The sequence below is a fragment of the Eleutherodactylus coqui genome, chromosome 3 (genome assembly GCF_035609145.1).
Source record: "Eleutherodactylus coqui strain aEleCoq1 chromosome 3, aEleCoq1.hap1, whole genome shotgun sequence".
Classification (NCBI taxonomy): Eukaryota; Metazoa; Chordata; class Amphibia; order Anura; family Eleutherodactylidae; genus Eleutherodactylus; species Eleutherodactylus coqui.
The window spans coordinates 13,029,843-13,043,527 of NC_089839.1; the positions used below are offsets into that span (position 1 = coordinate 13,029,843).

Here is a 13,685-nt window from a genome sequence, read left to right on the forward strand (position 1 = left end):
CCCAGCAGCACATATGATGGCATTAGATACCCCAGTTGAACTGGCAGTATCACATATGATGGGATTAGATACCCCAGTTCAGCAGTATTTTGCATGATTAACTTAGATACTCCAGTTCAGCAGACAGTATCACTCATGATAGGTTTAGATGCAGGAGAGAGTATCATACAAGATTAGTTTGGGTGTAGGTATGCTTGTTCAACCGACAGTATTACACATGATAGGATTAGATACCCCAGTTGAACAGGTAGTATCACATATGATAGGATTAGATACCCCAGTTGAACAGACAGTATCACATATGATAGGATTAGATACCCCAGTTGAACAGACAGTATCACACATGATAGGATTAGATTCCCCAGTTGAATAGGTAGTATCACATATGATAGGATTAGATACCCCAGTTGAACAGGCAGTATCACATATGATAGGATTAGATACCCCAGTTGAATAGGTAGTATCACATATGATAGGATTAGATATCCCAGTTGAACAGGTAGTATCACATATGATAGGATTAGATTCCCCAGTTGAACAGACAGTATCACATATGATAGGATTAGATACCCCAGTTGAACAGGTAGTATCACATATGATAGGATTAGATACCCCAATTGAACAGACAGTATCACATATGATAGGATTAGATACCCCAGTTGAACAGACAGTATCACATATGATAGGATTAGATACCCCAATTGAACAGACAGTATCACATATGATAGGATTAGATACCCCAATTGAACAGACAGTATCACACATGATAGGATTAGATACCCCAGTTGAACAGACAGTATCACACATGATAGGATTAGATACCCCAGTTGAACAGACAGTATCACATATGATAGGATTAGATACTTTAGTTGAACAGGCAGTATCACACAGGATAGGATTAGATACCCCAGTTGGACATGCAGTATCACACAGGATAGGATTAGATTCCCGAGTTGAACAGTATCACATATGATAGGATTAGACACCCCAGTTGAATAGACAGTATCACACAGGATAGGTTTTGATAGTAGATAGTATCATCTATGATACTGTAGGCTTAGATACACAGTTTCAACCACACACTCTCCCTGGGGGATCGGTTTATAAGTGTTTTCAGTGCATTATAACATCTGCCTCCCCCCACATCTTTGCATTTATTATACCCCATGAATATAACTCTGGGCAGCAGTGGCGCCCATGCCAGGGTGCCCAGGGGCAGCCATCCATACAACCCTCTGTCTATTCTCTCTCTGCTATTAGCCATGGAGCTGGCGTGTCCTCCTCCTGCAATCCACTGATTGGATGGGAGAGGAGAGAAAAGCAGTCTGCTGTCTCCCAGTGCAGGCAGTGGAAAGTAGCAGAGCTGCAAGCAGAGGGTGCAGCGAGTCTGACAATGGAAACTTTCTCAGTTCCCCCAGTACAAGGAAGCTCGCTGAGCTCGGCCCCAGACAAACTACACAACTTCCTTCCTGCTACATACTTGTACATTGCACATTGAACCAACACTGCAGGGAGGCACAAGCAGCGGAGCGGTGGTCCTGCTCGTCTGTGGACCCCCAGGCTGGGATCTGACCCCACAGAAGAAGAGGAGGGGGGCCAGAAAGGCGACAAGGACTTTGGGAGAGGACAGCAGGGACTAGGTCAACTCTTGCACAGGTAAGAGTGTATCACACTGCCTGAGCTGAGATATATGTACATTGCAACATTGTAACCATAATATACCCACGTGGGACAGTAGGGCGCATTACAAGGCGTGGGTGCCCGTCGCTGGGTGCCCTGTGTGGGCAGATGTCTGTCTGTGCACCAGTTAGGCATCTGCTGTTTGTTACACAGGGATCCGTTCCTCTGTAAAACGCGTTGGGGGGGATATTCGCCTGAAATGTGGGTCATAAAATTGGCACAAATTTTCGGACGGCGAAATTGTAATCAACCTGATTGGTCGTTCTCATTTCTATCGAACGCTGGCGGTTGGTATTCGCCATGACGGTTGTGATGAGGATAAGATCCAAACGCTGAAACAAGTTTCCATTTACAGAAACGTTTCGTCGCCACGGAGCCTCGCTATCGGCCGCATCATGGCGGCACTACAACCCCCATCATACCGCGAAGGCGATCGTTGTGTCCATCTGAGCTTCATATCAGAACCTCCAAATTCACCAGAACCCATTTTGTATTGTATAACTTCACCAAGGAACTCGCATTAAAGGCGGCCCGCATTGGCGCATGTTTATCCGTGAAACGCACGCTATATTTGTCCAAAAAAAGGATGAAAACGTATCGTTTCACGGATCCGCAGTGGTTTATGCGTAGTCCGCCTACGGTTAGCCTAACATACGTTTGTTGTTTTCTTTGTGGGACCGGAGCTCGCCGCCGCTACATTTCTGTTCTATAAAAAAAAACCTGGAAACGTATACGTTTTTTTTTTAACATTGCAGTCAATGAAAAACAGATGGGAATATATGGCGCACGTTTCCATATGGTTAACGCGTCTTTTTTTTTTTGTGATCAAGGAAAAAAAGTGTTGAACCACAAAACTTTATTAGAATTAATAAAAAAAAAGCGTTTACAGTGAAAAACGTATAAACCGCGTTCCGCGCATCGGAGTTTAGAGATATAAATATATGCTTAACTCGCAAATATGGAATGTATATATGGTATATATGACGGGCCGGGATGGCAATTACCCAACCGTCCGTCATCAGAGGTACACGGGACTTGGAGTTTATGGTCTCCTCGAATGTCCCATGACTTCTAATTGTAGTAGGTGCTATTACAACACCTGAGCTACAATGAAGGAATTGTTATGTATGCAATTGTCTGAGCTATCATAGGCTAGATTCATGGAGCTGCAGGAAAACGTGTAAAGTATCACTGGTATCAGTATAAACTCCGGTTATTGGAAAGTGGGAAAGCATACTGGATTTCAAGTCTAGGTCTATTAGGGAATTGCATAAATAGCAATTACGGAATCTACAGCCATTATCGGAGTCTCTCCCGCCTGCTCAGATGCACAAGACATGAGGGTTACAGCCTCCTCAATTATCCCATGTATCCTAATGGTAAAAGGGGCGATTACAATACGGGAGGAATTGCTCTTTATGCAATATTCCAAAATGCTATAGGTTTCATCAATCTATAGGCAAACATATTGGTACGATGTGCGTTAGCACCGGTCGCTGGACATCAATAGAAACTCCGGGTTTTGGATAGTATAGTGTAGGTTTATTAGGGAATCGCATAAATAGCAATTACTTAATCTACAGCCATTATCAGAGTCTCTCCTGTCTGCGTAAATACACAGGACCTGGGTCACAGCCCACACAAATGTTATTTGATTCCTACACTGCATGAATTATAATAGAGGAATTGCTATCTATGCAGTTTTCCAAGATGTTATAGGTGTAGATTCATTGAGCTGTAGGCAAACGTATAAATGATCGCAGGTCACCGGGTGTCAGTATATGGAAATCCGGGATGAGAGGATACTGTATTGTACATGTTGCATAAAAAGCAATTCCCTCATATCTTCGGAATGAGTCCCCACACGAGCGGAGGAGATCCAGTAATATAGCTGTACGGCCTCCATGGCCCCTGTGAAGGGAGGGATCCTAATAGAGGTATACGGGTGCATGTGAGATATCCGACCAATAGAAATCTTGCCAGCGATGGCGGCTATAACTGACCGGAGGGCTTACAGGATCCCATCATATCGGACCGATACTGGGGAAAGGAATCGCCAATTATTTCCAATGGGAGTTGTAAAAGATCGCATCGCACTCACATATTAAGTCGCAACGCTAAGAGCGCGATATCTGAGTTTCTCGGATTGATATCGCGCTCACCAGTGTGAATACGCCCGTAGGCCATATTTACACGTCCGATTGTATCACGCAGGTTTCCCCATTGAAAATAATGGAAAACGCTCCTTGATCCTCCGGAGGATCGCTGCCTCCCCGAAGTGATGCGAGACTTATTAAACACCCGGGCGAGCCCGATATGAAGTTAGCCTTAGGGAATTGCTGCTTATGCAATTCCCCGGATATGACATAGTGCGTCATTATATACTCCGCAGGGGCTCCGGACTTCATTAGTTTTCGGTTATACTGTAAGATCGCTTTAATCACCAGCTGTCAGTAAGCTGCGGAGTATAATAGAGCCTGTTGGAGCCCGGCGGGATATAATAGCCGGTGACCTTTAGAGTATTTAGAAATGAAGTGACAACACGAGGTTCTGTCACATCGGGGACAATGAGGGTGTGAGCGCCATGATGGCGGCGGCGGATCATCACTGCGCAGGTTGACGTATCGTTACATAGCAGGGGGGGCACGCGGGTGCGCAGGGAAGGGGTGCAATACTTTTGTCAATGGAGAAAAAGTCAGACCACCTGATGCTCCAACTTAATGGGAAAATGACCCAACTGCTGGAAATGTGCGCCGTATAGATTAACATGTTGTTTGCCAAATAACCATATCACTAATGATAGGGGATAGAAACTTAATCATCAACTCGATAACAGATGGACTGCGGGGGTCCCTGCAGGAGGAGCAGCTCAGATAACGTTGTGTAAAATGGACTTCCCCTTTAAATCCGTACTGCAGCATGGTTTTATGTATTAAAGGGTTAATAATCTGGCGCTTTATCATATGTAAACTATATAGGTGATCATCAGTAGTCCGTCATTACACACCTCCCAGCCAACCAGTACCCTGCTCTGTACTTATGGGGGTCTCTGGTTTGGTTGGTATGAAAAGTTTTCTTTCTGGAGGAAGGCTAATTTGCATGCTTTTTCCCATGAAGCACTGCCTGAAAAATAATTGTCTGTAGAGTACCAGGATCTCCTCAATGGTACCTAGTTATATACTCCTGTCTAGAGCTAACAAACCTGGGACAACCACCACTGTCATTGCCTGTCACTCGGGATCAGTACAGGATAAGTAATGTATGTACACAGTGACTCCACCAGCAGAATAGTGAGTGCAGCTCTGGAGTATAATACAGGATGTAACTCAGGGATCAGTACAGGATAAGTAATGTATGTACACAGTGACTCCACCAGCAGAATAGTGAGTGCAGCTCTGGAGGATAATACAGGCTAAGTAATGTATGTACACAGTGACTCCACCAGGCAGATTAGTGAGTGCAGCTCTGGAGTATAATACAGGCTATAACTCAGGATCAGTACAGGATAAGTAATGTATGTATACAGTGACTCCACCAGCAGAATAGTGAGTGCAGCTCTGGAGTATAATACAGGCTAAGTAATGTATGTACACAGTGACTCCACCAGGCAGATTAGTGAGTGCAGCTCTGGAGTATAATACAGGCTATAACTCAGGATCAGTACAGGATAAGTAATGTATGTATACAGTGACTCCACCAGCAGAATAGTGAGTGCAGCTCTGGAGTATAATACAGGATGTAACTCAGGATCAGTATAGGATAAGTAATGAATGTACACAGTGACTGCACCAGCAGAATAGTGAGTGCAGCTCTGGAGTATAATACAGGATGTAACTCAGGATTAGTACAGGATAAGTAATGTATGTACACAGTGACTCCACCAGCAGAATAGTGAGTGCAGCTCTGGAGTATAATACAGGATGTAACTCAGGATCAGTACAGGATAAGTAATGTATGTACACAGTGACTCCACCAGCAGAATAGTGAGTGCAGCTCTGCAGGATAATACAGGATGTAACTCAGGATCAGTACAGGATAAGTAATGTATGTACACAGTGACTCCACCAGCAGAATAGTGAGTGCAGCTCTGGAGTATAATACAGGATGTTACTCAGTACAGGATAAGTAATGTATGTACACAGTAGATTACATATAAGCTGCACATTGATCCTTTCAGGTGGACATAACTTTCCTCCTGGTCTGACTGGTGTTATATAATGGCTCATACGCTGGATTGGGGTGAGGCTACTCCCTAGATAAGCCCCTCTTCTCAGTACTGGTTGAGCTGTATATCTGGTAGGGTTGGGGAGACGGGCGGCATCGGGACGTAACTGTTGAGCTGGTTCCTCCCCCCCCGGTTGCTTAGTTCTTCTGGTATGTAGATTGAGTTCTCGCCTCTTGCTAGGATTGGGGTCACCCTGTGTTCTGCCCCTCTGCACCTCTAGTAACCCCATGTGTCCTATAAATATAATGGCCTCGCTGTGCTCCTCACAATCCTACCGCCTAACCGTTCTATTTCTGGTTCGCAGCCATTCATGTAACCCCGTAGTATTGGAGTTTTCTGTTTATGCAATGGATGCCAGCTGCCCGGGAATTCCCTGTGTCTCCCGGTCACGGACAGCGTACGGAGAATTCTCTGCAGCACAAACATCGCTGCCTCGTGCCGAGCAATCACCTGTCGCTGAAACCGGTTCTGCTTAATGCCAGGGCTGGAAACGCGCCAGTGTCAGGTCCTCATCCTGGTACGGATGACCTGGAAGATGGGCCATCTGTTAGATGCCCGTACCGCTGCGTTCTCCTAATATTATGCTGGGGTTATGGAGTGGTGAAAGGTAATGGCGCCATATAGCAGGGACAACCCAACTATTAACTATATGCTTGCTGTGGTCCCACTAAAGACAAGTGTGCCCTATCCAGGGGCACAAGAACAATGAGCGTGCAAACTGCGGTCGCACCTTCGCCCAGTGCAGCGAATGAAGCATTTAGGGGCTTTTGCATTGAGGCCCAGCAGCTTGAAGTTACGCTTCTGCCCCTATCCACATGATAGCGGATGAATGTCTAATCGCTGGTGGTCCAACCGATGGGACCTTCAGCAATCCAGGGACTGCTGCACTGGAATGCTCCATCTAAATGCAGCGGTGGTGCACATGGTCTACCACTACTCCATTCACTTCTATGGACGGGTGGTTGGCAATCTCGTTGTGTCCCATAGTAGTTAATGGAGTGGTGGTCACCGCCGCTGCGATTATATGGGGCATTCGGGTCCCAGCGGTCCTGTGCATAGGGGATAAATGTCTTTAGTGGTAAAACCCTCTTTAATTAACTGCGACACACATGTATTAAAGGGGGTTTCCAGGACTAAGCTATTGATGACCTATCCTCAGGATGGGTCGTAAATAGTGGATCAGTGGGGCCTGCCACCACTCAGCTGATTGAAGAGGCCATGGTGGTCAGTTGAGCGCTGTGGCCTCTTCTAAGGCCTGCGACATCGCGTCCATTGGTCACGTGGCCTGAGAGGAGCTCAATTCAAGTGAATGGGATTAAGCTGCAGTACCAGAAACAGCCACTATGCAATGTACGCCGCTTGCCTGGTATGGGCTGAACAGATGATGGCGCTCATGTGAGCCCTGCTGTCACTTAAATCAGCTGATCGGCCGGGATCCCAAGTGGTGGACCCCCTCCAATCAACTATACGTATGCCAGGAAAGGCCTTTAAAGACAAAAGTGATGTTATATTAAGGTCCCTGGGAAGTTCAAGCAGCTCAGATCAAAAACAAGGAAGCCTATACTATAGCAATGTACAATATTACATCTCGGGTAAAACCGATAGAAAGGCTAAAAAAAATCTTAGAAGAAAAAACAAAAATATTTTTAGAGAAGACAAAGTATCGCCGTAACTGTACAATAGATGGAATAACCCGAAGGCCACACGGGGGGGGGGGTGCAATTCGCAGTGAATAGAACCCATTGATTTCAATGGGTTTGTTCACATGTGCGTATTTTCCTGCACATTTTGGTCACGCAAAAAAAAAACATAGTTCCACAAACATGCTACGCTCATGCGCACAAATACGCATACGCCTGTGTGAATCTGACTGCAACTGCGCTCGGGAGTGTAGATGCGCCTGAATGAGGAAGATTTCTTCTGTCTCACCAGCAGTCCAAACTCCACGCCAGAGCGTAGGAGTTTGAAAAAAGAAGCGGGAAGACAGCGGCTGCCCGATCTTCCCCGCATGCGGTGCTTATTACCTTCGGGGAAGATCAGGTAGGTACTGTCTTTTCCCGGCTGGGAAAAAGGGTGGTGAGAACGAGACCACTGAAATCCCATCGCGATCAGTGGTTTTGTCCCGTTATACGGCTGTGATTATACCGGCGGTTTAAGGGGACAGCACCGCGCTCATCTGAATCCGCCCTCAGATTGTATTTTTTATTACTTTGCATGAATTGCACTAGTGACTAATGAAAATGACAACATAAATAAATACAAAAAATTCCCTGATGTTTTTGCCATTCCCCTCGTGATATAATCCTCCATTATGTCTCAAACTGTTCCTAAAAAAATCTCTATTTTTAAAGTAAAAACTACAAAAAAATTCCCAAGCCTTTTCTACAAGTATGAGGTCACAATGAAATAACAATTGGCTGCAAGGGATCCCGTCCGTTTTTGTACTTTTTTTCCCACGGTCTGTACCATAAACACGCTGCATCCTACAGGACACAAAAGAGGTTAACTCGATGGAGGGGGAAGTGACTCTCGGAAGCCGCGCTCACAATCCTGACAAGGTTCTACAAGTCCGTTCTTGCGTCTGACATCAGGCCTTGTTTACAACACAGGCTGTAAGTGTTGGGCAGGTATATGCAAATGGAATCCTCCCATTGGCGTTTATGACGGCCGTCAACTTGCCAAACTCTAGACTTTTTTTTAATAACCTCTTCGTCTGTCGAAAGAGTCCCGGCAAAGTCATTTACATTTCTCTCTTTCTCTTCTCATTTACAGCTGATTTGTTTATGGAGGTCTGGGCAGTTGCCCAGCTTCGTCGTCATCTGCTCAACTCTTCAAGCAATGCTGTGGACGAGAAGACATCTTTGGGATCTGTGTGCATGAGCTGGTGGTGCCCAGCACGCCCCGTGACTACAGCTCCGCTCCTCACAGGACTATGGCTGTGTATTGCTATGCCTTGAATAGCTTGGTCATAATGAATAACAACAGTGTGACGAAGACGAGCCAGAGACCCGTACTGCCCATGCCCGAGAGACGTAGCACCTATTGTCCACTGTTGGTCCGATCACCACTGCCTCTCCATAGCCCCGGAGCCACCAGTCCCGGTAACTCTCCAAGGAACAACACAACCTCCTTTGTCTTTCCCGAGTCAGGAGAACGATCCTCACCAAGGAGTCATAGTCCTAGTTTTAACGGCAAAGACAACCATTCCCCAAAGTTGGCAAGAGTTAGAAGGTGTCCCTCACCTTTACGGCTTCACGGGGGGAATGTGGGGGAAGCGGTTTCCGTAATAGATTCACGATCGGGGTCTTTGTTAGGGTTTGGGCACGGCAATGGGTCGGGCATGGGACTTGGGGAATCGGAAGAGAAGAGACGTCTTAGTCAAATACAACGGGAGCTCCAAAATGTTCAGGTTAATCAAGTGGTTGGACTTTTCGAAGCCCATATTCAAGCCCAAAACAGCCCGGTTTCTCCAGTGCTTAGAAGTCCTCGCTTGAGTAGTAGGTCCCCGTCACCTCTACGGTTTGGTAAGCGGGAGGATAATGTGTTTAGTTTTATTCATGATCGAGGACACAAATCATCTTACTCCAGCTTGGAAGGAACATCGACCCCTACATCACCTATATCACCATCAGTGATCCCAGTGTCACCATCATCGGTTCCAGGAACTCCATCAGTGGTTCTGGTATCACCATCAATGGTTCTACTATCACCATCAGTGGTCCCCTCTGTCGAAAAGGACACCTATAGAACTTGCAGTAGTACCAAATCTGAGGACAAACTCCATATCTTCGCGGAAGAACTAAACAAGCCTACCCCACCCAGGGTTGTTTCTCCAGGACCCATCCCTGCTGTCATAGTCACTGACCATGGGGAAGACGGCGACAGTCATGCCGACAATAATAGCCTAAGCATCAATCCTACTAATCTTCCTAGGAAACTATCCTCATCTTCTGCTTCGTCTACTGGCTTCTCTTCTTCTTGGGATGAATCTGAGGATGACGTCTCCAGCGATCCGGAGAAATCCCCAGAACACAGCACTCCGTTTCTTCAGACCATCGAGCAAAAGCCAAGAGTGGTGAGTGTCCGACTGTGTATGGACTAAGTCGCCTTGTGTTTAGGCTGATGTTACAGATGTAGCAGAGCTGTATTGCTGACGCTAAGTCTTGCACCTGCGCCCCATCCAAATTACTTACATTTGTATTGGGGTTTTTAGATAATTTTTGTTGGATTGGCGTTGTCTTGCGGCCATCAGACGCTTGTGGACTACGTCACGTGTATACAGAGCGCCTAAAGAAAAGTATTCACTAGACCTGTCCATGCTTCATTGTGCAGCAGCATCGCTTCCCAATGTATTTGTTGTGGGCGTGAACAGTTTATACATGTACGCTAATCTGCATACAGCGGTTTGCAAAAGTATCCAACCCCCAAAAAGTCGTTCATGTTCGGTATTATGTGCGCGCCCGTAATCCTACATATTTGCGCTGCACCTCATCCAGATGGCTGACATTTGTTTTTGTGTTTTTACGTATATATTGTCTTGTTGGATTGGCATCGCCGTGCGCCATCAGACGCTTGTGGACTACGCCGCGTGCATGTAGGATGCTGAATGGAAGGGATTGACTCCCCTAGATTTGTAACAGCATCGATTCACAGTACTTTTTATATGCACCGTATACAGTACGACATTACAGGAGATAGATATTAAATAACCAGCGGGTTGCTGATCCGCGTCTTGGCGTCAGGTGGGAACTTTTCAAATGTTGAAGCAGGCATTATTCTGACTGTCTCTATGAAGTCGAGAAATAGTTTTTACCCCTAAAATGTGGTAAATTGGCTTCTGCCTAATTGGTTTTTTTTTTGCCTTCCTCTGGATCAACAAGGTGGGGAGGGGGGAGGGAACAGGCTGAACCGGATGGACATTTATCTTTTTTCAGCCTAGCATACTATGTTACTATGTTGCAAAAATATTTAACCATACTGAAAAAAAACCCTTATCTTGAGGGTGCATTCAGACGACCATATATAGGCCGGGTATTCTCTCTGCAGGGGGAGGAGGCTGGAAGAGACGGGAGCAGTGCTCTGAGCTCCCGCCCCCTCTCCACCCCCCTGCACTATTTTCAATGAGGAGAGGCGGGACGGGGCAGAGCTAATCCCCGGAATTTAGCTCCGCCTTGCCTCCTCTTATTGCAAATAGTGCAGAGGGGCAGAGAGGGGGTGGAGAGGAGGCAGAGAGGGGGCGGGAGCTCAGAGCACTGCTCCTGGCTCTTCCAGCCTCCTCCCCCTACTGCAGAGAGAATACCCGGCCGATATACGGTCGTCTGAATGCACCCTGGGGGGTTAGAATACTTTTGGTCTTCATTCAAACAGTGTTTTTTCTCTATAACGCATTTTATATGACTCATACATATTCCTCATCACTCATCATTGCTTAGGCCTCCTGTCCACGGGCGATATGTCACTGCGTTGTCCGCGGCGATAATCCGTCACGGCCGCCTTGCTCAGGCTCACAACCTAAATCCACCTATTAGTATGTTGTTGGAGTGTGAGAGGAAATCGGAGTGCAACGCAAACAAGAACATACAGACTCCATGCAGGGGTCGCCCTTGGTCAGATTTGAACTCAGGACCCGGTGCTACCCACCAATGTGACCCATAGTATGCGAACTGGAATAGTATGTGTATCCAGAAAAATCTAGACTCCTAATTCCCAGGTAGAGGCCAAATGAAACCAACGCTCAGACCGTTACCTCTCGTTGCAGACATGCAGCTTCCCAACACGGGGGTGAATACTTATGCAATGTCTTGTCAACTTTTCATTTTACTTATTTCTAAAACTACCGACCACTAATGGCTTGTGAGGGAGGAGGGGGGCAAAATTAGGGGGTTGAATACTTTTGCAATGCGCTGTATATAGTATTTGGATTGTGGATTTCGGTCTCTGTGTTCTGGCAGATAGCTAATAGGAGTCTTATATTACTTTGTCTGCTTTTGTGGCTGTCTTTTTACTATTCCATGCATGGGAGGGCTCTGCTGCGTTCATCCTGAGCCTCCTGGTTCATAAGTAAAATACTAAATCTTCATATTTGTATGTTATTTCAAACAAACAATGCGGAGGAAGCATGATATAAAATTTTGCGCCCAGCCCTTGCATTCACTCCACCACACCCTGCTTCAGCTACGTGACCTCCTTGGTATCCAAGACCTTCAGAACCTTCCTGTAGATACACTTTTTGCAGAAGTTTAAATTAAGACGTTCGGTGGTAACTTGTGAGCGCAGATCACCGGCGATAACCACGCTGAGTACATGGGTCACATGACCAGAAATGACTTCCTCAGTTTAGGGGTGACAATCACTTTCGTCTTAGGTCACCGTTCCATGGATCCTTAGCAGGAGGCTACGACTTGTGTGTAAATAGGTCGCTATCCGTAGACCCACCAAAACTTATACAATGGCTGGCGGGATTAAGGGGGGGGGGGGCAGTTACGGCTTTTGAAAAGTGAAGATGAAACTCCCCAAAACATTGTTGCATCCTTAAGTTCAAAATAGGGCATGGCACTAAGGGGTTAAAGGGAACCTGTCATGTTCTTATGTCCGCTGTGGCCCTGCGGACTCCAGCAATGTCTCTCTTTTTCCTCTGCTCCCTCCCTTTCTCTTCTAAAGGCTCTTTTTGGCTTCAGTTTCGTGTGATTTTCGCATGATGCGCGAGTGAGTAAAAACGCAGAATTATGAAATCAATGGTTTCCAATGGTTTCCTTCACATTTGCGATGTTTTCACTTATGCGATGCCGAGTGAAAAAAAATCGCGGCATGTCCTATCTTTCTGTGATGTGCGATTTTTTTTATTTATTTTTTTTTAATTTTTAATTTTTTTTTTTTAATCTTCCATGTTTCCCTATGAGCCTCCTTTTTATCGCATCACAAAGCATGAACTTGCAGTTTTCATGAGATGTGATGCATTTTTAACATTGGAAATTCTCATCGACTTTCATGCTAGAAAATCGTGGCAAAAATCGCACAATAAAAACGTGTGAAAAAATAACACGCGGCCGCGATGCTGTAGCGAGAAAAAGCAGCGCTGACTCTCAAAATTCGCAGGGATAAAGTTGCAATTTTGATGCTATTTTCTAGTGGCGATATCGCAATTGCCAGTTTGAAGGAGCCCTAAAAGTGTCATGTGGGCGTTTCCAAACACTTATGGTCAATGGGTGACGTCAGGCAAATCTGGGATTGACAAGACAACTGTTAGGTGGATTCACAGCTGGCTGAGTGATCATACTCAAAGAGTGGTCATAAGTGGCTGCACTTCCAAGTGGAAGAATGTATCAAGTGGGACCACAAGGCTCTGTCCCAGGCCCAGTGGTGGTCAACATTGTTATAAATGATCTGGAGGAGGGAATTATGGGAAACTGATCAAATTTGCTGATGACACAAAGCTGGGAGGGATAGCTAACAGTAGGGAAGAGAGAGAGAGGATTAAAAAAAAACTAGAAAAGCTTGAACAGCGGGTGGCGACTAACAGACTGGTATTTAACAAGGAGAAATGCTAAGTCCTACATCTGGGCAAGAAAAATGAAGAAAGCACATACAGAATAGGAGGAATTGGGCTAAGCAGCAGCACATGTGAAAAAGACTTCGGTATACTAATAGATCATAGACTGAACATGAGTCAACAATGTGATGCAGCAGCCAAAAAGGCAAACACAATTCTGGGATGTATTAAGAGAAGCATAGAGCCCAGATCACATGAGGTCATTATCCTCCTCTACTCTTCCTTAGTCAG

At 45.8% G+C, this 13,685-nt stretch overlaps 1 protein-coding gene across 1 annotated transcript in view; it reads left to right on the forward strand.

The window, feature by feature from the left end:
* The first annotated feature begins 1,359 nt into the window (after positions 1–1,359).
* Positions 1,360–13,685, forward strand: part of ITPKB (inositol-trisphosphate 3-kinase B) — an 89,987-nt gene continuing 77,661 nt past the window's right edge. Inside the window, exons 1-2 of the mRNA XM_066595134.1 lie at positions 1,360–1,656; positions 8,678–9,980. Of these exons, the coding sequence (XP_066451231.1) occupies positions 8,838–9,980 (1,143 nt within the window). The 5' untranslated portion in view covers positions 1,360–1,656; positions 8,678–8,837. The remainder of the gene's footprint in view (positions 1,657–8,677; positions 9,981–13,685) is intronic.